The sequence below is a fragment of the Acipenser ruthenus genome, chromosome 6, assembly GCF_902713425.1.
Source record: "Acipenser ruthenus chromosome 6, fAciRut3.2 maternal haplotype, whole genome shotgun sequence".
NCBI lineage: Eukaryota > Metazoa > Chordata > Actinopteri > Acipenseriformes > Acipenseridae > Acipenser > Acipenser ruthenus.
In genome coordinates, this window is record NC_081194.1 from 67,526,180 (window position 1) to 67,552,372 (window position 26,193).

The window sequence follows — 26,193 nt, forward strand, 5'->3', positions numbered from 1 at the left end:
TGCTTGCTTGTTTACTTTCTACCCCATATGATTTTTTTAAATGTGAATGAATCAAGTTTGCTTGTAACATTTGGGCAATTACTGATAATTAATTCATTGATATTTGCTGTGATGGGTCTATCCTACTATACAGAAGTTTGTGGTATTGACGACATATGCAGTGTAACCAACATTACATTTTTCATGGAATGGCCCAATAATACAAATAAAAGGTGGGGAGCATTTAACAGATTAGGTAAATTAGAAAATATAAGGACGCCTGTAGCAGAGGATGTTATCTGCCAAAACCTCTGTATTTATAATCTGTTTTGGAGAAATTTGGTAAAGACCACCTTTATGCAGATGTTTGTGTCTCTTGGAAACAGATCATTCCGTATCACAGCCCATCATGGTGCAGAGGCGGCCTGGCCAGGGATTCCATGTCAACAGTGAAGTGAACTCTGTCCTTTCTCCTCGGTCCGAAAGTGGAGGCCTCGGAATCAGCATGGTGGAATACGTCCTTAGCTCCTCACCAGGGGACAAACTGGATCCCCGCTACAGGAAAGGGCCGTTTGTAAGTCACCAACCGACAGCTTTTGTACTGGTACTGCAAAATTTGTAATTTTGACTTAACTCATTCAGCCCGGCAACGTGGATTTAGAATGGTAACGTTGCTGCCAATACCATTTCAATGGGTGTTCCAGTTAAAAATTCTAATGTGTAATGCAATGCAGAACACATCCTTTTTACCGCAACATATCTAAAGAAACATTCCAACTGCATAGTCCTGACTCATGTTAAACTCTCGCCTATTGGTCAGACTGTTAGTAAAACATTGTATACCATTATTTTATTATTATTATTTTTTTTTAACCCTTTGCGGTCCATTTATTCAGCGCGTCTCAGGCGCATCAGGTCCAATTTATTTTCACAAGTGCAGTTTATTTTAGGCGCGCTGTTTAAAAGTATTTTTTTCACAGTAAAACAGGTTTAAAAGGCACTGCATATCAACAGGACACTCAGTACTGCATCTCCAGCCCCGCCCCACCCCTTGTTCGCTGTATTTTTCACATACCTCTTCATAGTAGTGCATTTTTTTCGGCTTCTCTCGGCTCCTATCGGTCTCACTCGGCCATTGAATGGTTTTCTCTGCTTTTTCCGGAGAAAAAATGACTAGAGACCTGTCTTTTTGATGATGTCAGACAGGGTCCGACATTGGACCGGAAAGGGAAAATAATAATGTCGGACCAGGTCCGACATAGGACCGCAAAGGGTTAATAACGGCACTAGCATGCAGATGCCTGTAGGCGTCATCGGGATGAATGTCACTGTTCAGAGGATGCCTCAAAGCGTTATTGGAGAAAAGTGACCTGAATAAAGAGCGCCTCCATACACTTACCGGGTTGAAAGAATTGACAGATAAATATGTGTGTTCCTTTTAAGTTGTATTTCTTTTTATTGGTGCTTTTCACAATATTTATCATTACTCACTAAATATTGTTCCTATCAGAATTTAGGGCAATTTGAGTAGCTTGTAGTTAATTTAATTTATTTGCTGTACTGGTCATTCTGATATGTAAATGGGGCCTTATATAAGAAACTTGCTGTATAATCAAGGCCCTGTGTAAATCACGATTTCAGGGGCTGCGTGGAAATCGTGAAATTAGCCCAGTACTGCGATTTTTACAATATTTAAGAAATAAATTATTTCATAATTATTTGGATTTCATACAAAAAAAAATCACATTAGCAAAACTGTATAGCTCTGCTGTGTGCCTGCGTGTACTATTCACCACACACATAGTGCTATGCAGTGATTGTCATGTCACTATATCCAATCTATGCTTGAAATTAAAATACTGCACACTGTAAACAAGAAAATAGATGTCTCTACAAAGGCGACTGCTGTACATGCAAAGAAACAAAAAATGGTGACTTCCATGTTCCAAAAGTCCACTTAAAACTGTGAAGCACAAAACACATTAAATTTTGATCTTGACAGAGGTGTTTGTTTGCACAAATATCCCTTTTGAAAAATTGGACAACCAAAAGTTAGGTAAATTCTTCAGACTTACTGTAGCAAATGCTTGAGTGATTCCTTCATCAGCCCAGCTGAGACATGAATGCTTACCTAAAGTTGCTGAGTATCACAAGCAGGAGATTATGGAATTGGTAAAACAGTCTGGTTGCTTGTCAGTGGTCACTGACGAGTCAACTGATGCCCAAGATCAGTAAGGGGTTACACATTTTATTTGTTTTTCAAGACCTAAATGATGAACATGCATCTGACGTACTAGAAGTGAAAGCTGTCCTTGGAGATTCACTTTACCTACAGGCTGTTAATTACAGCACTGTTTCACAAGCTATTGTAAAGTGCTTGAATAACTTTGCGGTTGATTTCAGTGCATTTATCTGTATATTTGCCTTTTAAAAAAAAAAAAAAAAAAAAAAAAAAATCTGTACACAATTTATAACACATTTCCATGCACATTCCGTGAAATACGATACTTTACCTGTGACACTGCTGTGAGTTTTAAAGAAAATTTCTGTGATTTTCACAGGGCCTTATGTATAATATGTATAGTATGTTTTTAACATTTAGATCAAAGTGCTTTTTCCACCTTAACGTGTGGGTTGCCTTATGCAACATAATATTTTTACCACATATTTACATCCTTTTGGAAGACACCTTGTTAATTAGCTATAAAGGCCACTGAAAGTTTGCTTTAAATGTTTGGACCAATTCATTTTAAAGCACATTTTTCATGGCTTTAAGAAAAATAATAAAACAAAGTTGTAATGTGATAACTTTCAATATATTGTTTTTTTGTATAATTGACTGCATTGACACTGGCTGACTGAGTGGGGTTTGTATCCCACATAATTGTCAGGGAGCTGGAGATGCTGAGACAGATGGCAATGAGAAGGGTGATCAAAAAGGCAATTCATCACCTTATGAGGACAAAAGCAGAGAGATGAAACAAGGAGATGAAGATGTTCCTAAAGCAAATGGACGGGGACTGCCAAATGGAATGGATACTGAATTTAAGTAAGTAGGGGGTGTGACTACCCTGTTGAAAATCTGTTTTTCAATTAAGAAACCAGTGAGGAGAGCCTGCTTTTGGTAATCACAAGGAAAACACTTTTTTATATATATATACACACACACACTGATTAATAGATAGATAGGTTGCTTTGTAAGTTTAGTAGCAGGTGACGAGCAAAAGATGTGCAACTGTTATGATTCTCAAACAATAGATCAAGTCATAATGGCCTTTTATATAGAACTGAGGAACCACAAACATGATCAGTATCAAGGAGGACTTTTTGCTTTTTGCATTCAACTTTGTATTTTCTTAGGAAAATATTTTAATAGAGATGGCAACCAGCCATGTAGCGAAATTCAAGCTTCTCTGTTCCACACATTTTGACTAACCTTTACCTTCTAGCCACCACCGGTAACAAAGATGCAGAAACCTGACACTGCTTTGTGGATGTGCAAGTAAGATATATTTTTCTTCCAGCCGGACTCCTGGTAGCCGCCAGGCATCTCCAACGGAAGTAGCAGAGCGCCTGGGTCCCAACCAGAACAGTTCTGAAGTGATTGGCCACCATCCCAACCCAGCATCCAATAAGCCACCATTGGAGGAGTTCCAGAACCCAGAGACACAAAACATGGACTCCATGGAACAAGTCGGACTTGAGTCTTTACAGTTTGATTACACAGGCAGCCAAGTGCAAATTGACTCCTCTGGAGCTCCTGTAGGGCTTTTTGACTACAATTCTCAGCAACAGGTTTGTTCTTGAAATAGTTTCAAAGTTGTATTGGCAGCAGTCTGTATTGACTGCTTGTAATGATATAACCATACGTGGTGTATAAAATGTATCAATGCTAAACTATGGATGACGATTGTTAAGACACTAAATTATGTACAACTTAATGTGATTGTGGAGCACTGCAGCCGTAAGAACTTTGCATTAAATTACCCAGCAGCTTATCTGAATTGCACAACTCTGCAGAAAACCCATGAAAATGTGTTGAGCAAAAGTTTCATATGTTTATGGTTGATATGGGTTTAATTTTTTTCAAGCTTTTCCAACGGCCCAATGCACTGACCGTTCAGCAGTTGACTGCAGCACAACAGCAGCAGTATGCACTGGCAGCAGCTCAGCAGCAACATCTAGGTGAGATGTTAGTGTGAAAGTGAAGCAGAGGCAGATTTTTCATGTCGGATCATTACCTTGTAAAAATGTACTTGTCTAAAAGTGAGGTTTTACAGTAACACATTCGCAATGGAGAGCACATCTTCATAATATTCAACTCCATATACAAGTTGGAGACATACCTTTCATTAAATAAATAATACCAGATTTAAGGATCACTTTATTCTAGTGACAACATCGAGAACATGGAATAAAGTACAGCTTTATCCCCTAGTTTAAATGTTGACCTGGAATTACCAGTTCTGTTTACATTAAGGTTATTGTGAAAACGCCCCTGTAGCAGGGTAGCGTAGCGGTCATGGATGGTTAGCGGCAAGAAAGCAAACCCAGAGTCAGAAGTTGCAGTTTAAAGGCGCTGTTGCGCACGTTTATTTTGCATAAAACATAGTAATCAAAGAAACAAGGGCCAAAATAAAAGGTTTAAACAAACACTTTTCATCAAAACGCTGTAAATAAACACCTTGTTTGAGGCTTAGCAGCTGCCTTCACTGAAACACGTACAGTGCCGAGAAAGTTTGTGAACCCCTTAGGATTTTAACATATCACATATTTCAAACCTAAAATGTTCTTAGATCTTAATCAAAGTTCTAATAATAGATAAAGATAACCTGATTAAACAAATGACACAAAACATGATACTTTTTCAACATTTATTTATCCACAAATGATTCAACATTCAATATCCATGTGTGAAAAAGTATGTGAACCTTTAGATTCAGTAATTGGTGGCACCCCCTTGAGCAGCAATGACTTCAGCTAAGCGTTTCCTGTAACTGTTGGTCAGTCTCTCACATCGGTTTTGAGGAATTTTGGCCCATTTCTCCTTGCAGAACTGATTCAACTCTGTGACATTTGAGGGCTTCCTTGCATGGACAGCTTGCTCATTTCGATGGGGTTTAGGTCCGGACTTTGACTAGGCCATTCTAAAACACAGAATTTCTTCTTCTGCAGCCATTCTTTTGTAGATCTGCTTGTATGTTTAGGATCATTGTCTTGCTGCATGACCCACTTTCGGTTCAGCTTCAGCTCACGGACGGATGGCGTGACATTCTCCTCTAGAATCTTCTGATAAAATGCAGAATTCATGGTTGTGTCAATGATGGCAAGTTGTCCAGGTCCTGAGGCACCAAAGCAGCCCCAAACCATCACGCTCCCACCACCATGCTTGACGGCTGGGATGAGGTTCTTCTGTTCGAATGCAGTGTTTGGTTTTCGCCAAACATAACGTTTCTCATTGAGGCCAAAAAGTTCTACCTTTGACTTGTCTGTCTAGAGAACATTGTTCCATAAGTCTTGTGGATCATCTATGTGCTCTTTGGCGAACCTCAGACAGGCAGCAATGTTCTTTTTAGAGAGCAGTGGTTTCCTCCTGGCTATCCTTCCATGAACACCATTCTTGTTCAGTCTTTTTCTGATAGTTGAGTCATGAACACTCGCATTAGCCAAGGCGAGAGTGGCCTTTAGATCCTTGGATGTTACTCTGGGATTCTTTGTGACTTCCTTGATGGTTTTCCGTTTTGTTCTTGGAGAGATTTTGGTAGGACGACCGCTCCTGGGTAGAGTGACTGTGGTCTTGAACTTTCTCCATTTGTAGACTATCTGTGACAGTGGATTGGTGGAGCTCCAAATCCTTAGAAATGGTTTTGTAACCCTTTCTAGACTGATGAGATCAATAATTGTTTTTCTGAGGTTCTCACAGATTTCTTTTGATTGTGGCATGACATGTTTCCACACACCTGTATGGTGAAGACCAAACTCAGTTTCTGATCTTTATATAGGGTGGGGCCTCCCAAACTCACCCCTGAAGATCTACCTAATTATTTAAACACCTGATTCTAATTCTCCCCTTAATTGAGCTGATAAAACCTTAATTACTCATTGTTTGTCTAATTGATACATAATTTTGTTTCAAAAGACATGGAATTGTTTAATATAAACCCTATTGGATATTTAAGAAAAGACTGGTTTTGATTTAAGAAGGCTATCATGGTAAAACTATGGAATTTCCATAATTATCATTGGTGTTCACAAACTTTTTCTCGGCACTGTATAACCATTCTCTCAAACTCTTATCCCCAAACAAAGATTTTATCCCTGCTTTTATAGCATGTGGCTAGGCGTAATTGATCCTCAATTAAGCTCCAGCCTCGTTATGCATAAGGAGTTGTCAGGGATGGAATTAATCCTATTCCTGCCAAATAAGCAAACAACACACCACCCACAATATTTACACCAGCAGGGCTTCCACCCTGCCACAGCCCTATTGAAAGTGATCAGATAATGTTGTAATCCAAAACATTAACTGCACAGTTAAAACTACTGCACTGTTTTTTTTTTTTTAACTTGAAATTAATAAAACAAATGTACCCAGTTGTCAATTGGTTAGAAACATGTCCTGAGAATACATTAATCCTTATTGTATGCCAGAATGAAGCAACCTGTGGTCGCTAACGTATGGCACCAGAATGTTGCTTAGTTAACGATAACTAGTGCAAATTAATTCCGGTATTGTCTGCAGTGATTTGTAAATATTGTAAAACCTTTGCTTTTTGTTGACAGCTGGTGTATTTTCAGCAGGCCTTGCTCCAGCTGCCTTTATGCCAAACCCATATATAATCAGTGCGGCTCCTCCGGGCACTGACCCCTACACCGCAGCAGGACTTGCAGCAGCCGCCACTCTTGCAGGTATGCTCTACGTTATGCATTGCAGCTGCCAAAGATAACCAACCCGGGAACTACAAAGCTGCTTCGTCTACATTACTAATCTCTCCTTGTTGTGATTTTCATGCATCTTGACGGTGTTTTTTATTTTATTTTGTTTTTTTTGTTATATAATTCAAGAATAATCATTCCACTTTCTGTGTGTTTTCTATGTGTACAAAAAATGACTTCTTAAATATTTATATGACAACCACTTGCATATGAATAGTTTGTAAGATGCTGATGCTAAAACAAATCCTTGTATCCCAATGGTTGCTAGTGGGGGGGGGGGGGGGGGGGGATAAAATGCTGACAAAGAATAACACTGCTGCATACATGGAACCTGGGAATTAAGAAAAGGTATGAAAGCCAAGCGTTATTCTATATACTGCTTCTTCATTTCAGGTCCTACTGTTGTCCCCCCTCAGTATTATGGTGTTCCGTGGGGGGTGTATCCTGCCAATTTGTTCCAACAGCAAGCAGCAGCCGCAGCAGCTGCTAATAACTCTGCTAACCAGCAGACCGCTAACCAGGGGCAGGGACAACAGGTAAAATAAAACTAGTTGAAAATGTTTATTTTAAACACACAAACCTGTAGTACTGTTATTAGTTTGCTTGGCAGACGCCTTTATCCAAGGCGACATTACAGGTGTTGCAGGGCAATACAAGGTTTAAATAGTGTAGTTTACAGTAAGTGCAAATACTACTAGAATATAATGAAATAATAAGTAACAATTTAAGATTAAAACAATGTGTATTTACAGTGACATAATAGTAGTACAATAATGCAAGAATAGTGCATCAGCTGAGCATCCAGTAACATGGTGCTTAGGTCGGACAAGTTCAGTGCATTGTAGCAGTTTAAACAGGTGGGTCTTGAGACGACAGGCAGTGAGAGATGGAGCAGTCTTGAAGTTCTCCGGTAGCTGGCTCCACCACAGAAGGGTTAGGGAAGAGAAGCAGTGGGCATGGGAGTATATAAACAATATAGCTCTATTCACTAAAATGCAGTTTAAATTGATGTAATATATTATTTAAATGTCTCTATTGTCTGCTGTCTACCGGGACCAAAGTGAAATATATTATTGGGAATCTCGTTAGGCTACCACCATGACTGTAATACTTGAATGACATGTGCTGTATTGTTTTATTGTTTGCCTTGTGGATTCGTGTTCCCTGTTGTTTTTTTTTAAGATGATGCGTGCAGGAAACAATCAGCGACCTCTGACTCCAAACCAGGGTCAGCAGAACCAGCAGGCAGAATCACTGGCAGCAGCAGCAAACCCAGCACTAGCCTTCAGCCAAGGACTGGCCACAGGGATACCAGGTTTGTTGTCCAGAGCATTTAGGAGAGTTGATACAGATTAGCTTTTTCATAAATGTTGGGGTTGTCAGGTATGATGAAAGCGTAGCTATTCAGAAAACTGTTTTTGGTACTGTTATTTATTTTTGTTTATTTTTATTGCAGCAATATGAAAAGATGTACTATCTAAATACCATTTACTATATAAGCTCTTTTAAAAAGGTTGGCATTCATGGATTGCAAAAACATATCTTGCACTAATATAAACTGTAATGGCAGCATTTGTAGACCAGTACATGGGAGGGGGGGAGGTGGGGTATACAAAGTGAGTGTCTTGGCATATTTAGTCTTTTAGTCTTTGCAAAAGTGAGAGATCCACTTCTGTCTTCACTGTGCATAATCGGCATTCATGTTCTTATGGTAGGAGAGCAGGAAGTCCTTAAACAGATCAATCTATGCAATGCATTCATAGCAAAGGGTTAATTCAAGCACGCATAAAGATTCACCTGCAAGGTCTAGTATGAACAATATTAAAATCCACTAGGGGAAATCCTAGGGTAAAACCCACTTGTTCCCCACCTGTATAATGAAGGCACTTTGACTTTCTATTCCTTTGGCACAGACCAAGCCTTGATGCCACAGATGTTGCAACAAAATGTATATGGCTATCAAATAGCAGGTTGGAATCTAAGAAAACAACAAGGTATTTAACTAAAACATTTACTAATTTAGGAACCATTTGCAACCAAATTTCTAAGATGCCATGCATATCACACCAAATCTCACATGGACTGATTTTATTTAGTTTTTATTTTTTCCTTAATATTCAGTTATATTTTTCCAGATATGTACTTTAACTTGTAAGAACTACAGCAATATCTACATATTATAAGTAGAACTTCATAGGCCAAGAACGTACTGAAAATCATTACTCGATTTATGGGCTTGGTCGGGTGCCTGTTGCCCGAAAATAATGGAAGCCATTTTAAAACCTGATTTTGCCCAGGAAATAAGCTTTATGAACAGAACCCACTACCAAACATTACCCACCATCATGCCTACCAAACCAAGTAACACACCTAATACTGCACAACATAAACATTCTGCATTTAATGGGAACTTTCTTAGATGAATACATTTGATATATTTGCTATTTGTCAAATGAATAACAATAAGAACTTATTTTCTCGTATCAAGACCTCTTGTTACTCCACTTCAAGAGAACATATTTAAGTATGCCCCTAGTTTCACAGTGAATTGATAAGACTTGGCCAAACCAATTGGATGATTTGTGCAATTCAGAGTTTTTTATGCTTTACGTTGATGTATTTGACCTTTTTCAAAGCTTAAATAAAGTTGAGCGGTCTAATTCAGACGTCTTTAATACATTTAATAATATTTTGTGAACAAAAGTAGCATCAATATAGACAGCCACCATAGGCAATGCATTTGTAAGTATTGTGTGGTTATCTGCATTTTCTTTCATTGTCAGGGAAGGCCTGCCTAGTAGACATGACACAGCCTATCTGTGGTAACAGAAGAGTACAATCTCTGTGATTGAGAGAATGCTGTATTTAGGATTTGGGGAAAGCAAACTTACGCATTTAGGCACAGTGTTTGTATTAGTAAAATACTACAACTAATTTCACTAGATCTGGAAAGGACGGTTGGTCAAATAGATGTTTCTGTGGTTGCACACACTCAAATGGGTGTCTGCTACTGCAGCGATGGAAATAAGACTCCCATTCCATAGTAGTTTAATCAATTCCTGGTCTTACTGTGAGTTTAATAAGACACACCTGGACTTGTTACCCACACACTGGGGATAATCAAGCTCATAGTAAAACCTGGAATTGGTGAAACTTCTATGCAATAGAAGTCTTATCATCCCTGTACAGTATCATTTACTTCCCCATAAAAACCCTTTATTTGTTGTTCAAAGTGTTACTGCTTGTCAGTTATTATACCAGCAGTTGTTCATTGCAAAACATTTATTTCTGTGGTGTCACTTCTTGCTCATTAGCGAAATTTTTTAAATAACTATTTTTTTTACAGCTTGTTTCAATAAAACTCTGATGTAAACAACAATTATTTGTCAATGTTTGTAAATGCATCCCTATCTTGAATGACAAACAAAAATATTGCCTTTTTAAAATAACAGAACATGGACTTTTTTCAATTTAGAAGTATTCAGTACAAAAGCATGTAACATGAGATTGCAATAAATGAATAAAATAGAACTCTAGCACACATTAAATAAATGATCTTTCTGCACCATTTAGGCCATGTCTACTCAGTAACTTAATGCTGTATATTAAAAGCTGACATTTGTAACTTCTTTTTAAAGAAGCACTTTTTTTTTTTTTTAAAGGGAACTTCTAGACATCAAATTTGAATTGAATCATTTAAGTTTGAAAGACTATTCCTTAATAAAGAATACAATACATTGTGCTGGCACTTAACTTTTAATATTTTTTTCATAGGCTATCAGGTGTTAGCTCCAGCTGCCTATTACGATCAGACGGGTGCCTTGGTGGTTGGCCCTGGAGCACGGCCTGGATTAAGTGGACCTGTTAGACTGATGGCTTCCACACCTGTATTAATCAGCCCAGCAGCTGCTCAAGCGGGTCAGTCATAGACAAGTTGGACAATGTAGTTTTGAAACGTTTAATATATGTCCAGGTTAAAGTAAAACCACACTACCTCACAATTAAGGGATATTGTGAGATGTGTTTTATTAAGCATGTGTATTGTACACAGGCACTCATTGACACATTTATTTGCATTATGGCCTATGTTAGTGTCCTTGGATCACACACCACAACAGTATGTTGAGGATGGACGATTAGGATCCCTTTCCCAGTATAAACTGTAATGTTTTGATGTTTCCTGCACTTGACACCTCACACTTTCCATTTAAATGTCACAAGAGGGGATGTTGGGCATTGTTTCAACACATTATTTTGTTAACGCTTAAAATATACATCTCAATATCCCTTCATTGTTTGGAGCACTGTATTCAATTTTGTGATGAAAAACAGACTTTTTTTCTTGAAAAACACAAGTTGATCTATTTGTGATAAAACCTGTCAAGGTTTTTCTAAGTATTTTTGCTATACTCTTGTAATTGTGATTTATAAAAAAAAAAAGTACCCAATGGAGGGCTTCTTATGATGGTTACAAACTTTCCCAATGTGTTAAAGCTTAAATGTGTTCAATAATAAAGTTTAAACCTTTTAAGAAATGTACAGAAACGCTTGCCTCAGTATGATGAAACTATGCATGGGTAATTGTTTTAAGATCCTGGATAGGTTTTAATCCTATTTTTGTAATTTATATTTCTCCTCTTGCAGCCGCTGCAGCCTCAGCATCTGGAACCACAAACAATCTTGGAGGAGCTGCCAATGGTCTTTTCCGCCCCATCAACTCTCAGCAGCAGCAGCAGCAGCAGCAGCAGCAGCAGCAGCACCAACAACAACAACAACAACAACAACACCACCACCACCAACAACAACAGCAGCAACAGCAACAGCAACAGCAACAGCCCAACAGTAACATGCAGTCCAACTCATTCTATGGCAACAACTCTCTATCCAACATCTCCCAGAGCAGCTCCCTCTTCTCCCATGGCCCCGGCCAGCCTGGAAACACCTCGCTTGGCTTTGGAAGTAGCAATTCCCTTGGAGCAGCTATTGGCTCAGCGTTGGGTGGCTTTGGATCATCAGGTGTGCTAAAATTCCTAAATCCCCTACAATGTTGATTTTAATAAGCGTCCCTGCAAGTGGAGCATAGAGTCTCAGACAAAATTATCGGTACCCTACACTTGATATAAGTTCATTCAAGAAAATGTGTTAAATAAAAGCGTTTAGTGAACATTAGCCACTAATTCATATGGAAGACCAACATACAACATTTCTGGTAGTTTTTAACAAAGTCTTTTATAATTTTTTATACATTGAGTTCACTTTTATATCGTGTTGCAGAAGGAGCATATTCATGCTAAACAGTGCATTCTCTTTATTTTTTCTAACCTTTTATCAAATGTGAATCCAACACCTTTGTCTTGACCATCATCTGCTGTGTTGCTAAAATGTTCTTCAACAGAAATATGATTTAGTTTTTTATTAAGATTGTTTTGTACACTACAAGAAATGGTGTATTTTGGTCTTTGTCATATTAATTAGTAGTTAATGTTCACCAACTGCTTGTATTTAACATGTTTTCTTGAATTATCTTAAATGTAATGTCTGTACTATCTACAACTATTTTAACTGCTTATATCGCATCAGTCTCCTGCGACCTAACATGACTGCAGTCATGTGATGTTACTTTTTAGGTTCTGGGTGATCAACACTTAACACTGAGATATTGTCTTCATTGGTACACTGCTTTATTCCATGGTTCTCCAGGGAACTTTTGATCAAAGAAGAAAAAAATACCCTTTTTTGGCAGAAATTTTACAAAGCTCTTAGTATTTGGTATACATCTATTTTCTATGATTCTTCAAGGGGTTGTCCAATAAACATTAACCGTTTCATTGACCGCCACTTTGTTTTACTCACTGAACGTATCAGTGGTAATTATTTTTTACACATTGTTTATCTTCTCAAAACCCCTTGCTTCTAGTTATTAAAGTGTCTTTGCTAATTGTAACATTCTTTTTATTTTTTTGAAAGTCGGCAGTTCTGCCAATAACATTGCCTCCAGGAGAGATTCCTTGTCTACCAGTTCTGAATTGTACAAGAGATCCAACAGCAGTCTAGCTCCGATAGGGCAGCCGTTTTACAACAGCTTGGGATTCTCGTCCTCTCCAAGTCCGATCGGCATGCCTTTGCCCACTCAGACTCCAGCACACTCCTTGACACCACCACCATCTCTCTCATCTCACGGGTCTTCATCTAGCTTGCATCTAGGTAAGATTTTTGTTATTGATGTTTGGCCAAATGCTTTTACCAGACCAAATGTCAAATAGAATTAGTCATCTGTGTGTTATATATATACAGTGCCTTGCAAAAGTATTCAGACCCCTGACCAGTTCTCTCATATTACTGAATTACAAATGGTACATTGAAATTTAATTCTGTTTGATATTTTATTTTAAAACACTGAAACTCAAAATCAATTATTGTAAGGTGACATTTGGTTTTATGTTGGGAAATATTTTTAAGAAATAAAAAACTGAAATATCTTGCTTGCATAAGTATTCAACACCCACACATTAATATTTGGTAGAGCCACTTTTCGCTGCAATAACAGCTTTAAGTCTTTTGGGGTTAGTATGTACCAGCTTTGCACACAGTGTCGGAGTGATTTTGGCCCATTCTTCTTGGCAGATTTGCTCCAGGTTGTTGTAGGTTGGTTGGACGACGCTTGTGGACCGCAATTTTCAAATAGTGCCACAGATTCTCAATGGGATTGAGATCAGGACTTTGACTGGGCCACTGTAGGACATTCACCTTTTTGTTCTTGAGCCACTCCAATGTTGCTTTGGCCTTGTGCTTGGGATCATTGTCCTGCTGAAAGGTGAATTTCCTCCCAAGCTTCAGTTTTTTAGCGGACTGAAGCAGGTTCTCTTGCAGTATTTCCTGTATTTTGCTCCATCCATTCTTCCTTCAATTTTAACAAGATGCCCAGTCCCTGCTGATGAGAAGCATCCCCACAGCATGATGCTGCCACCACCATACTTCACTGTAGGGATGGTGTGTCTTGAGGCATGGGCAGTGTTAGGTTTGTGCCACACATAGCGCTTTGAGTTTTGGCCAAAAAGCTCTATCTTGGTCTCATCTGGCCACAAACCCTTTTCCCACATCGCAGCTGGGTCACTCTCATGCTTTCTGGCAAACTCCAGATGTGCTTTCAGATGGTACTTTTTGAGTAACGGCTTCTTTCTTGCCACCCTCCCATACAGGCCAGTGTTATGCAGAGCTCTTGATATGGTTGACTGGTGCACCATTACTCCACTCCCAGCCACTGAACTCTGTAGCTCCTTCAAAGTGATTGTTGGCCTCTCTGTGGCTTCTCTCACAAGTCTCCTTCTTGTTTGAGCGCTGAGTTTTGAGGGACGGCCTTTTCTTGGCAGTGCCTGGGTGGTGTGATGCAGCTTCCACTTCCTGATTATTGATCCAACTGTGCTCACTGGGATATCCAAACACTTGGATATTATTTTGTATCCTTTCCCTAATCTATGCATTTGTATTACTTTATCTCTAACTTCTGTAGAATGCTCTTTGGTCTTCATTTTCCTTCAGATTCACAGCTTGACCAATGGTCCTTCAACAGTGGGGTTTTTATCCAGAAAATGTGACAGCAACTTTAATGGTTCACAGGTGGAGGCCAATGGTAAGGTAATTGTGTCCTCGTTAGGGCAATTTCTTTCATCGGTGTAAACTGGGAGCTTCCACAGCACAGGGGTTGAATACTTATTATTATTATTTATTTCTTAGCAGATGCCCTTATCCAGGGCGACTTACAATTGTTACAAGATATCACATTATTTTTACATACAATTACCCATTTATACAGTTGGGTTTTTACTGGTGCAATCTAGGTAAAGTACCTTGCTCAAGGGTACAGCAGCAGTGTCCCCCATCTGGGATTGAACCCACGACCCTCCGGTCAAGAGTCCATAGCCCTAGCCACTACTCCACACTGCAAGATATTTCAGTTTTTTTATTTTTCTTAAAAATATTTCCCAACATAAAACCAATGTCACCTTACAATAATTGATTTTGAGTTTCAGTGTTTTAAAATAAAATATCAAACAGAACGAAATTTCATTGTACCATTTGTAATTCAGTAATATGAGAGAATTGGTCAGGGGTCTGAATACTTTTGCAAGGCACTGTGTGTGTGTGTGTGTATATATGTGTATATATATATATATATATATATATATATATATATATATAATGTGTATATATACACACACACACACACAGAGTAGAGTCAATTATCTGATATTTGATGAACTGCACTGTCTAATCAACCCAACGCACCTGTAATCACTTGATGAATTATGTGTGCTGTATTACGCACACAGCTTCTGCTGCTAAAACGGAGATTTAGGTACCAAAGAAAGGACCAGCAGACTGAGGCAAATGAAAGTTACAGACCACCAAAACCTTAGATGGAGCATTGTCTGCTTTAAATGGTTGCCGTTAAGCAAAAACAGTCCCCTCACACTTGATTTTTCTTCTATTTTGTCAGTAAGGGCTGTTATTGAGCAGTTAGAACATCTATTTTATTCATTTCAATTCCATGTTATTACAATGCTTTAACAGCAAATGTCAAAGTATAGAAACATTTTACTGAATTTTTGAAGTTTAATGATTCCGAAAGTTCTGTAATGTGTCAAAGTTGTACTAAATTGTATTCTTTGATTTTCAAAGTTTGGTATATGGTATGTATTTTATTACCTTAACTGTAGGTGTTAAAATATTACTGAATTGCATTTATTTAATGCTTTGTAATTTTGTATGCTTAATGTGATAGAATAGGTTACTAGCAATATATCATCAGTAGGTACTAATGTACTACCGTAAGTACTCGTATGTGTTAACTTTATTCTATACATTATTAAAGGTACAGTAAATGTTAATACCTGTTAGATTATCCATACAAATCGATTATGAGAATTAGTATTGATCCCATTTAGTTTGGATAATTGACTCTACTGTTTGTGTGATATGTGTGTGTGTGTATATATATATATATATATATATATATATATATATATATATATATATATATATATATATATATATATATATATACAGTACTGTGCAAAAGTTTTAGGCAGGTGTGAAAAAATGCTGTAAAGTAAGAATGCTTTCAAAAATAGACATGTTAATAGTTTATTTATCAATTAACAAAATGCAAAGTGAGTGAACAGAAGAAAAATCTACATCAAATCAGTATTTGGTGTGACCACCCTTTGCCTTCAAAACAGCATCAATTCTTCTAGGTACAATTGCACACAGTTTTTGAAGGAACTCGGCAGGTAGGTTGGCCCAAACATCTTGGAGAACTAACCACAGTTCTTCTGTGGATTTAGGCAGCCTCAGTTGCTTCTCTCTCCATGTAATCCCAGACAGACTCAATGATGTTGAGATCAGGGCTCTGTGGGGGCCATACCATCACTTCCAGGACTCCTTGTTCTTCTTTACGCTGAAGATAGTTCTTAATGACTTTCGCTGTACGTTTGGGGTCGTTGTCATGCTGCAGAATAAATTTAGGGCCAATCAGATGCCTCCCTGATGGTATTGCATGATGGATAAGTATCTGCCTGTACTTCTCAGCATTGAGGAGACCATAAATTCTGACCAAATCCCCAACTCCATTTGCAGAAATGCAGTCCCAAACTTGCAAGGAACCTCCACCATGCTTCACTGTTGCCTGCAGACACTCATTCGTGTACCGCTCTCCAGCCCTTCGGCGAACAAACTGCCTTCTGCTACAGCCAAATATTTCAAATTTTGACTCATCAGTCCAGAGCACCTGCTGCCATTTTTCTGCACCCCAGTTACTGTGTTTTCATGCATAGTTGAGTCGCTTGGCCTTGTTTCCACGTCGGAGGTATGGCTTTTTGGCCGCAAGTCTTCCATGTGTCTTGTTGCTGTGCTCAGTCTTGCCATGGTGTATGACTTTTGACAGTAAACTGTCTTCAGCAACCTCACCTTGTTAGCTGAGTTTGTCTGTTCCTCACCCAGTTTTATTCCTCCTACACAGCTGTTTCTGTTTCAGTTAATGATTGTGTTTCAACCTACATATTGAATTGCTGATCATTAGTACCTGTTTGGTATAATTGTTTAATCATACACCTGACTATATGCCTACAAAATCCCTGACTTTCTGCAAGTGTACCTAGAAGAATTGATGCTGTTTTGAAGGCAAAGGGTGGTCACACCAAATATTGATTTGTTGTAGATTTTTCTTCTGTTCACTCACTTTGCATTTTGTTAATTGATAAATATAAACTGTTAACATGTCTATTTTTGAAAGCATTCTTACTTTACAGCATTTTTTCGCACCTGCCTAAAACTTTTGCACAGTACTGTGTGTGTGTGTGTGTGTATATATATATATATATATATATATATATATATATATATATATATATATATATGTGTGTGTGTGTGTATGTGTGTGTGTGTATATATATATATATATATATAAATATAAATATAAATATATATATATATATATATATATATATATATTTATATTTTTTATATATATATATATATATATATGCACTGCCATTTGGTTTTTTGTAGCCTTATTGCAATGTGTGCCATTCGTATTGCTTATTTTGTACTTTTAAAACATTACATTGAATTTAACTGTTGCTATCCTCTTCAACTTTGCTCAGTTGTATCCAATGTCTCCAGAATAATGCTTGTAGTTTTTAACAGTGATTGTGGTCTTAATGAGATCGTAATCATTTGTTATAGGACACTTAAGACCAATAAAAAAGTGAAGTAACTAGATTTTCACACTGCAATTATTTATTTATTTTTTTTTGTGAACACTGTTCTTGTTAACTACAAAGCCTTGTTTTGTTTAACAACTGACCATGGCAAATATCAGTTATTTCTAGGTTAATAGGTTATCCACAGGGCAGTTTTGCTACAGTTTAACACAAGTCCATTAGCTCTACTTATAGATATCGTTAATCAGTCTCTGTTTACTTTCAACCCATAGTTTTCAGCAACTCCAGCTCAGGTAATGTATCCAATGACATCCAGTTGCATTCCATCCACTAAGCATCCTTCGTTTTTTTTGTTGTAACACAAAATGCCATTGTCTTATTTGATGACCGGGCTACTTTTGTAGTTTTACGGAGCATATTTAACTGGCATCTACCTGTTATTTTTAATTGTCTTTAACTATAATATGATAACTTACTCTTACTTTGTAAACTGCAAAAGTTGTCTAAATGTAATGAATCAAAGTACTGTAAAAATCGTTGTCTAGGTCGCACTGGTGTAAAAGTCGCTCCCCCCTTTTTGAGACTTCAGTTTTAGGAACTTTTTTGTTTCAAATGCTTTTTACAATTGATTTTTCCTACATGCTTAACACCAATAAATAGATACACAGGTTTAGTTTCGAAATAACCCTTGTTTACAACATTTTATTACATTAATAAAGTTAACGTATTTTTCATTTTTAAACTGCTAGTTTTTCAAAATTTCAAAATTGTTTCAAGTACATTTGTCAAATGTAATGTAAAAATATATCAAAATATAGATAGCCTACTAATACAGTATTGAATTCCAGTAGTAACAGTGTAAACCACTGACAAGTGGTACTGAATGGATTTAAAAAGTAATGATTAAGAGTGTAACATCTAGTTATACATCGCATCTGTATTAAAGGGCACATAAGGACCTTTTTATTGTGTTACATGTTCCCATGTGTTCATGGACCTCTCAGAACTACATTTCCCATCATCCTCCTGCTCACATGTAACTGAGATGGATTTAACTGTGAGCAGGAGGATGATGGGAAATGTAGTTCTGAGAGGTCCATGCGGGTACATGGGAAGCCATCTTGAGACAGGGAATGTAATTAAAAAAAAAAAAAAGTGGTCAAAATGTTAAAAAAAAATAATTAATACAATACACACACCTTACGTAAACAGTTGTAGCAACACATGGGAACATATAACACAATAAAATAAAAAGGTCCTTATGTACCCTTTAACCTATTTTATTTCAGCTTAACAAGTTCAAGAACATATCATCTTTGCTTTACTGAACATTTCTTTCCAAAACCATACTTGGACAATAGTTCCAGCTGCATTGGCTTTTACATATTTGTTGTATTCATATTTAAGAAGTATTAAACAGTATTGCTTGTGTCAATTAAAAAAAGCTTAAATAAATAAACTAAACCGTGCACCATCTAATAACCAGTAAACAAAACATCTTAGTGTTGCATACGGTGCAGTACAATTGCATTACATTTCCAGCTGTACACATACATTCATTTTGTTTTGTTAATCAGAACCATAACCATACACATACTTTACAAATCTACCACTGTGATGCACTGAAATGTAGAACAAGTTACAGTATGTACTGAAGTCATTCAAAGTATTCCATTCAAACAATGTTTTCTACATCGGGCCATAAACACGTTCTTCCTCCAATCAGCTCATTTTCTTTCGCCATATTTCAGTTTCTTTGCTTTGTCTCCAGTCTCAAACTGTTTTCAGCATTGCGATTTGCCATGCATTTCATTAAATTCAGCAACGCACAATTTCAAACCTATTGTATAGCATTTTTGTTTTATGTCTGATTGTCCTACTTTATCCAGTCTCAAAGATAGACGAGTGCATTATTATAGCATTGCAGTTGCAACGAACGGAAGACTTGATAAGTTGACTCGGCTTTCTAACCTATAGCTATTTGCTACGGATCCCAGGGGCGGGTTCAGTCTGAATGTGTTGACAAATGTGAATAAGGAAATTCAGAGATTGACAGCTATTGTGTTGACAGTGAAGAAGTATAGCTATGACGTTTCCATATTGGTAACTTTAACCACTGTTTTTTTTTTTCCTCCACGTAAACGTGTCTGGGTCGAGAGTAACAAATTCAAACTTTTAATTAGAACAGTGGTTTTGTGTTTCTGTCTAGCAATGTGACCTGAGTGCCGTAGATCCTGAAAAAATAATCGGGTTGTTGACAGTTAAGTTTGTGTGAGCCATAGTAACCGTGGCTGTAGTAATCCCATTGTGGCACTGGTACAGTAGTTTAATATTACACACCGGTGCATACGTCGCTCCCCCTTTCAATGGGCCCTGCAAAAATGAAAAAAAAATGAATCGATATTATTATTATTATTATTTATTTATTAGCAGACGCCCTTATCCAGCCCTATATCCTTATACAACAGTTTTTAGGGTACATAAATAAAAGCTTGTGTTCAGATTTTGTTTTTTGGAATAAATTATTTGGTACTTTAATGGGTTAATCCATGTCTATTTGCGTATTTGTTTGGTTCAAACTCTGGCTACCATACACAGATTGCTGTAACAAGTGTTCTCGCAATACCTTGAAGCTCCACAGAGCTACGTATTACATTGCCCAATTGTGAATTCATTGAACCCTTGAACAGAGTTAGAAACTAATGCTCGCCAGTTTGCCTGAGGGTAATTAACACTGATGAGGACTAGTTGATGTCTGTGTCTTAGTAGTCCTGTTGGCGAGTGCTTTCAAAAAGTATACAGATATATTCTCACGTTCACAGGCTTGTGTTGTACTTTTTAGACAAAACAGTATAAAAATGGCCATATCCTCACATTACGTTTTAATTTTTCAATTATGTATTTTTTGAAAGCCCAATTGTTTGATCACAACAGCTTATTTGGTATGCCAATCTTTAATCTGTGTAAAATATTAAAGTATTTAAAATGGGGCTGGGACGATAGTGGTTTTTTACTATCGAGGCATCGTTTTCATAAAGACCCGATGCATCGTTTTTTTTTATAACACAAAAGAAACGTGTAAATAAGTACATATATTTTAATCAAATCTAATCCCGAAAAGTAAACGTTTCTCCAGTTGAACTTAAAGCTACACATTTCTAATTATTTATGTCTAGTCACACTGTCGACGAGGTTCCCCACAAAAAGTTAATAAAACATTAAATATTATTGTCTTACCTTAAGATGTCTTGACAGCAACCGGATTAGTTTTTTTTTTTTTTTTTTAATTATTATTATTTAAAGGAACAAAAGGAAAGGCAAGGAAGAGTATAGATTTAAATTTTTCGGGTCCTAATAAAAAAACGTTAATGAACTGTTATGCGTTGTGTTTTTTTTTTTCTCCCCCCAACTATTGATGGTTATTGTATCCATCGATGGTTATTCCAACGATTCAATGCATTGTCCCAGCCCTAATTTAAAACGATATCAATTTAAGGGATGATTGCTTAACTATGTCTTATTACTAACATATTCGTATTACAAGATTTAATGTAAAATATTATAACAATTTCACATGGCCTGTTTCAAAGAAACCTAATGTGAGGAAATGGCTATTCATTTGAGCTATTTTGTGTTTGGGTGTTTTTTATACTGTTTTGATGTCTAAAAAGTAGACTTGGTTTATAATACTACAAGTTTACATTTAAACCACGTGATGAATAAATTAATAGCGTATTACATCTTTTACAAAAATGTGGAGATTTATACTGGGTTGCGACCACTCCCCCCACCCCACCAAAAAAGAAAAAAGGCGATGATTCGCAATCACAAGGAATATGACAGAAAAGAGGAAGCACACTTGAATGGCTGCAGTAAGTCTACACTTTCAGAAAATAAGATGTACTGCAAGGTTTGTGTCCAGTATGACAAATGCCAGCATGGCACATTTGTGATCAGGTAGTCTACCTTTTTAAGTTTGATTTTAAAACACATGAAAAATCAAGTCATCATTGTAACTGTGTGAAACTGATGAAGGCAAAGACTGCCAAAATGAGGCACATCAAAGTGTAACAATTTCTACACACCATAAACACCTCTGATTTTAAAACTAAAAGTGCTTTTCAGAACAGCTCGCGTCCTTGCAAAGACCGTATTCTGATGGTTTTACAGATAGTTCCATTACTAATTATGTGTCAACAGTGACTTTATTGGGATTCAGAATGTGGGGAAAGCAGATGCAGAAACCCAATCAATCTATCTGGGAATGAGCATTAGTGTTAATTGTATCTGTTTTAATACAATAAAAAAAAAAAATGTAGAAGTTCTTTTTTTTACTAAAAATAAATAAGCCAAATATTTTAGGGACCCCAACAGCTGTTGTTGATTTCGACTCAGTCACTTCACACAAGGACTAGCAAGTTTCCTTAGGACTAGTACCACAATTGTTAATTTCTAACCCTGCTTTAAGGAGCAGCATAGCTGGTTATTAGATCATACATATAAATATAATCAAAGTTACTGCTGCTATGACTTTATAATTCCTACTTGACCTGTACATTGTGTATCATCTCTTTGGCTCTACTTGTGCATATTAAATACTGTACATTAATAAAACCAACTCCTTTCTTGATATTCTGTAGGGGGACTGACAAACGGCAGTGGCCGATACATCTCGGCAGCGCCTGGGGCAGAAGCGAAGTACCGCAGTGCCACCAGTACATCTAGTCTGTTCAGCTCCAGCAGCCAGCTCTTCCCTCCATCACGGCTTCGCTACAGCAGATCTGACATCATGCCTTCTGGTCGTAGCAGGCTCTTGGAAGATTTCAGAAACAATCGCTTCCCGAACCTTCAGCTGAGAGATCTAATCGGTCATATAGTGGAGTTTTCTCAAGACCAGCATGGTTCAAGGTAAAATTGGATTTTATAGGCAATCTGTTCTTATACGAACGAGAAAGCCTGAGAATTTCCGTATATGTCATTAATTGAACGGAACTTACCCCTGTTTGCCCTCTGCTGGTTGTTTGTTTATTTTTGTATTGTATTACACCAAACCCTTTGTTTTGTATATTACAACTGGTGAAAGCATTCCACTTTATAAACTAGTAGCGTTACATTAGATGGTGTTACCATCAAAAACAGCTTTTTTTTAATCACAAGGAAAGCTACAAGTTGGTGGTTCTTTCTTGTAGTCGGTTGCTCCTGTTTCATTCTGGTAAGTTTATAAAAAGGAGTTTCTAACTGTCTCCTTTCCTGTTTGGTTGTGTGAGGTTTATCCAGCAGAAGTTAGAGCGAGCCACCCCTGCAGAACGTCAGATGGTCTTTAGTGAAATCCTTCAAGCCGCATACCAGTTGATGACTGATGTATTTGGAAACTATGTAATACAGAAGTTCTTTGAGGTAATTTTTATATATATATATTATATATATATATATATAATTATAATATTGTGTGTGTGTGTATATATATATATAATTGATTTATTTATTTTTATAACTGTCATGGATGTTAGTCTAGATTTGGTTTCCTCCAGCCACTGAAGACATAAGCAAAGTGCTTACACTGATCAAACACATTCACCTTGTTTGATCCATTTTCTTAAGACATTTAAGACATGTAGTCCTATATTTTCCACTATCGACAGATTGCAGAAACTGTGGAGGGAGATCACTCAAATATTCGTATGCCTAAAAATAATTTGTACTTGCAATGGAATTTTCAAATGGACAGTCTCAGCAAAGATCTATATACACAAGATAGCCATCTCCCCCTTTTTTCCATCCCCGCCGATGCGGTGCATCATGGGAATCCAAAGAGTTCCGGTGGTGACTTTTCTCCTATCTCTATAATGTAAAGTCTGCCTCGTTTCCTATTCAAAGCTTTCTCTTTGAAAACAATTGCATTTTTTAGTAAGATTCACCTAGAATTGTTTAGACACCCCTCCTTAACACATACGTGTTACTATTTCTACAATCGATGTTTTCACTTGACCTGACAAGGGCTCTTCGCTGAAGTACTGTCCGATTTTGTCCGGAAATGAAGCAGACTTTACATTATAGAGAAAAGTTGTATGTTAAAAAGGGGTAGTTGACCATTTTGTGTCTGTATATAGAAGATCTTTGCTGAGACTGTCCATCTGTTAGGCGACTTTGTGCCATATTCCTGCTCTGAAAATATCACCTACACATTTGTGATTTGTACCCGTAGCTTTTCTTGGGTCGTACTCATATTTTTGATGTGTACTTGTAATTTTCTGATTATTTTTACGCATACAAATATTTTGACAGTGATCTCCCTCCATAAGAAACAATTCCCTCCTTAATAGTAAATGTATTACATGGAACATTTTTCATAATACATGTAGCTCAAATGATAAATCTGTAGCCATTCCAAGGATAGGTATGTTACTATATTGACCTACTAATCTTGTGATTTATTTTATCTGCTGTAGTTTGGAAGCATGGATCAAAAACTAGCCCTGGCTACTAGAATCAGAGGCCACGTCCTCCCATTGGCCCTACAGATGTATGGCTGCCGCGTCATTCAGAAAGCTCTGGAATCCATTTCGTCAGACCATCAGGTAATTGTAAGTTAGAGCAACTTTTTATATTTAATTTTACTGATCATGCCATTCATATAGCAATAACTGGTAATTTAGAGTATCATCAGTCGGCACCATCATGGGCATCTAAAGCCCTTTATTACCAAAGATTTTTGTTGGGCTGATTTATGACATTTGTACAGGGGTATGCAGTTTAAAAAAAATAAAAATAAAAATAAGGCGTTGTCCGAGGTACAAAATGCTAGATAAATCTACTTGTCCTTCTTAATCTACTTGCTCCCTCCCCGTCACGCAAAACACACACAAAAAAGTAGAATATAACTTGTAGGGTTTTGGTTTTATTTAAGTGAACACAATCAATCAATCAATTAGTGATTAACGTGCGGATCTAGCCTTGTAGCTTGACTGGCTCACTAAATTCTTCAAGATACACAAAAGGTTCCCTGTGACCCCACCTTACCTCAACAAAAGGTGTAACATACTTGAGGAAATGTTTTGAAATGCTGCTTAACACTTAAGTTTTTTTTTAATTATTTATTTATTTATAATAGGTCAAGTACATTGACCATGAAGTGTTATAAATTCCACAACATGATTTTTTGCAATCCACTAATACCTTAGCCACTATTGTGTGTTTTATTTTTTACTTTACTAGAGTGCAGCATTTACATGTCAGGTTCATGTATTAAGAAAGCAGTACCACTTACTTGCTAATTTACAAAAAGTGTAAATAACACCTTCATTTTAAAAGAGCAGTCTGTGTTGCCAGAGGCTCTCTTGGCAGCCATTTCTTGGTTTCTTTGTAACTAAAGGAAGATAAGCTTCTTCCACAGCTCGCCAATCTGAAGTGATAGGGGTGGAACGTAAACGTTTTAAAATGTGTGTGCTTTGGTGCTAGAATTCCGCATTTCAGTTTTCAGAAGCTTGCGTGGCTCTTTATATACCCGTAGTGTCTTTCTAGCAACAGAACGAACATAGGACAAGTAGATAAATAAAAACTACTTGTCCAATGGACAAAGTATAATGGCAAAACTTGCATCGGGCGATACGAATTGCACACCCCTGCATTTGTATAATACACTTGTGATTTACACTGAGATTGTATTGCACGTACAGTATGTCCATACAGATGTGTATCTTTCTGCCCAGATTTTTTTTAATTTTTTTTACTTTAAACACCCCTTTCTCAAAGGAAAATAACTAGTTATATATTGCAAAACAATGATAATCTTTGTTTAGTGCAGTGAGGTAGTAAGGAATTAATCACAGCTACTGCTGGTTGTAAAGGAGCCAAATTAATACTTCAATATAAAATCTTTTGTTTTTACGATGGTCACATTTTGAATCCTACTCAAATTGTAGTATCTGTCTACTTGTCATTAATTCCTTGTGGCTTTCTTGTTCCCCTCCAGAGTGATATGGTCAGGGAGCTGGATGGACATGTTCTAAAGTGTGTAAAAGACCAGAATGGAAACCACGTGGTACAGAAGTGTATTGAATGTGTGCAGCCTCAGGCGCTACAGTTCATCATTGATGCTTTTAAGGGCCAGGTACAGAAGTGATTTATTTAATGGGTTTCATGTGGGGAGGCAGAGTACTAAGAGTGCATTGTAATTCACATGTATTGATAGCAATATATATATATATATATATATATATATATATATATATATATATATAATATATATATATATATACATCAATATATATAGCCATCAATATATATAGCCATCAATATTCTAACGCAGGATTTTCATGTTCAGATATTCGCTCAGGCAGAGATAGCAGCAGGGGACATGGCTGTGGCCCCTGTGTGTGTGCCTTTATTTTACAGCAAGACCTTACAATATGTAACACGTTAAAATAGAAAAATATCCCAGGAGTAAAGTTTTGTGTAGGACTTACTTTACTCCAGTGAATTAACTACAAACCAAAGGATGTCAGATAGCAGTTCAAGTTGAATGTTTGTTTATTCCCAAAATAAATAGTACATAAAG

General features: G+C 37.1%; 1 protein-coding gene across 20 annotated transcripts in view; it reads left to right on the top strand.

Moving 5' to 3' along the window:
- LOC117410574 (pumilio homolog 2) overlaps positions 1-26,193 on the top strand; it is a 47,964-nt gene that overhangs the window by 11,215 nt on the left and 10,556 nt on the right. For 4 of the 20 annotated variants that reach the window (XM_034017206.3, XM_034017212.3, XM_059025716.1 and 1 more), the window contains exons 5-20: positions 366-553; positions 2,871-3,028; positions 3,504-3,774; positions 4,071-4,164; positions 6,763-6,888; positions 7,309-7,451; positions 8,098-8,230; positions 8,829-8,909; positions 10,690-10,833; positions 11,560-11,931; positions 12,883-13,119; positions 17,909-17,929; positions 22,277-22,544; positions 22,904-23,033; positions 24,086-24,220; positions 25,609-25,746. In XM_034017206.3, the coding sequence (XP_033873097.3) occupies positions 366-553; positions 2,871-3,028; positions 3,504-3,774; positions 4,071-4,164; positions 6,763-6,888; positions 7,309-7,451; positions 8,098-8,230; positions 8,829-8,909; positions 10,690-10,833; positions 11,560-11,931; positions 12,883-13,119; positions 17,909-17,929; positions 22,277-22,544; positions 22,904-23,033; positions 24,086-24,220; positions 25,609-25,746 (2,639 nt within the window). The remainder of the gene's footprint in view (positions 1-365; positions 554-2,870; positions 3,029-3,503; positions 3,775-4,070; positions 4,165-6,762; positions 6,889-7,308; positions 7,452-8,097; positions 8,231-8,828; positions 8,910-10,689; positions 10,834-11,559; positions 11,932-12,882; positions 13,120-17,908; positions 17,930-22,276; positions 22,545-22,903; positions 23,034-24,085; positions 24,221-25,608; positions 25,747-26,193) is intronic. The other 16 variants (XM_034017211.3, XM_034017216.3, XM_034017215.3 and 13 more) reach the window with 13 other exon arrangements.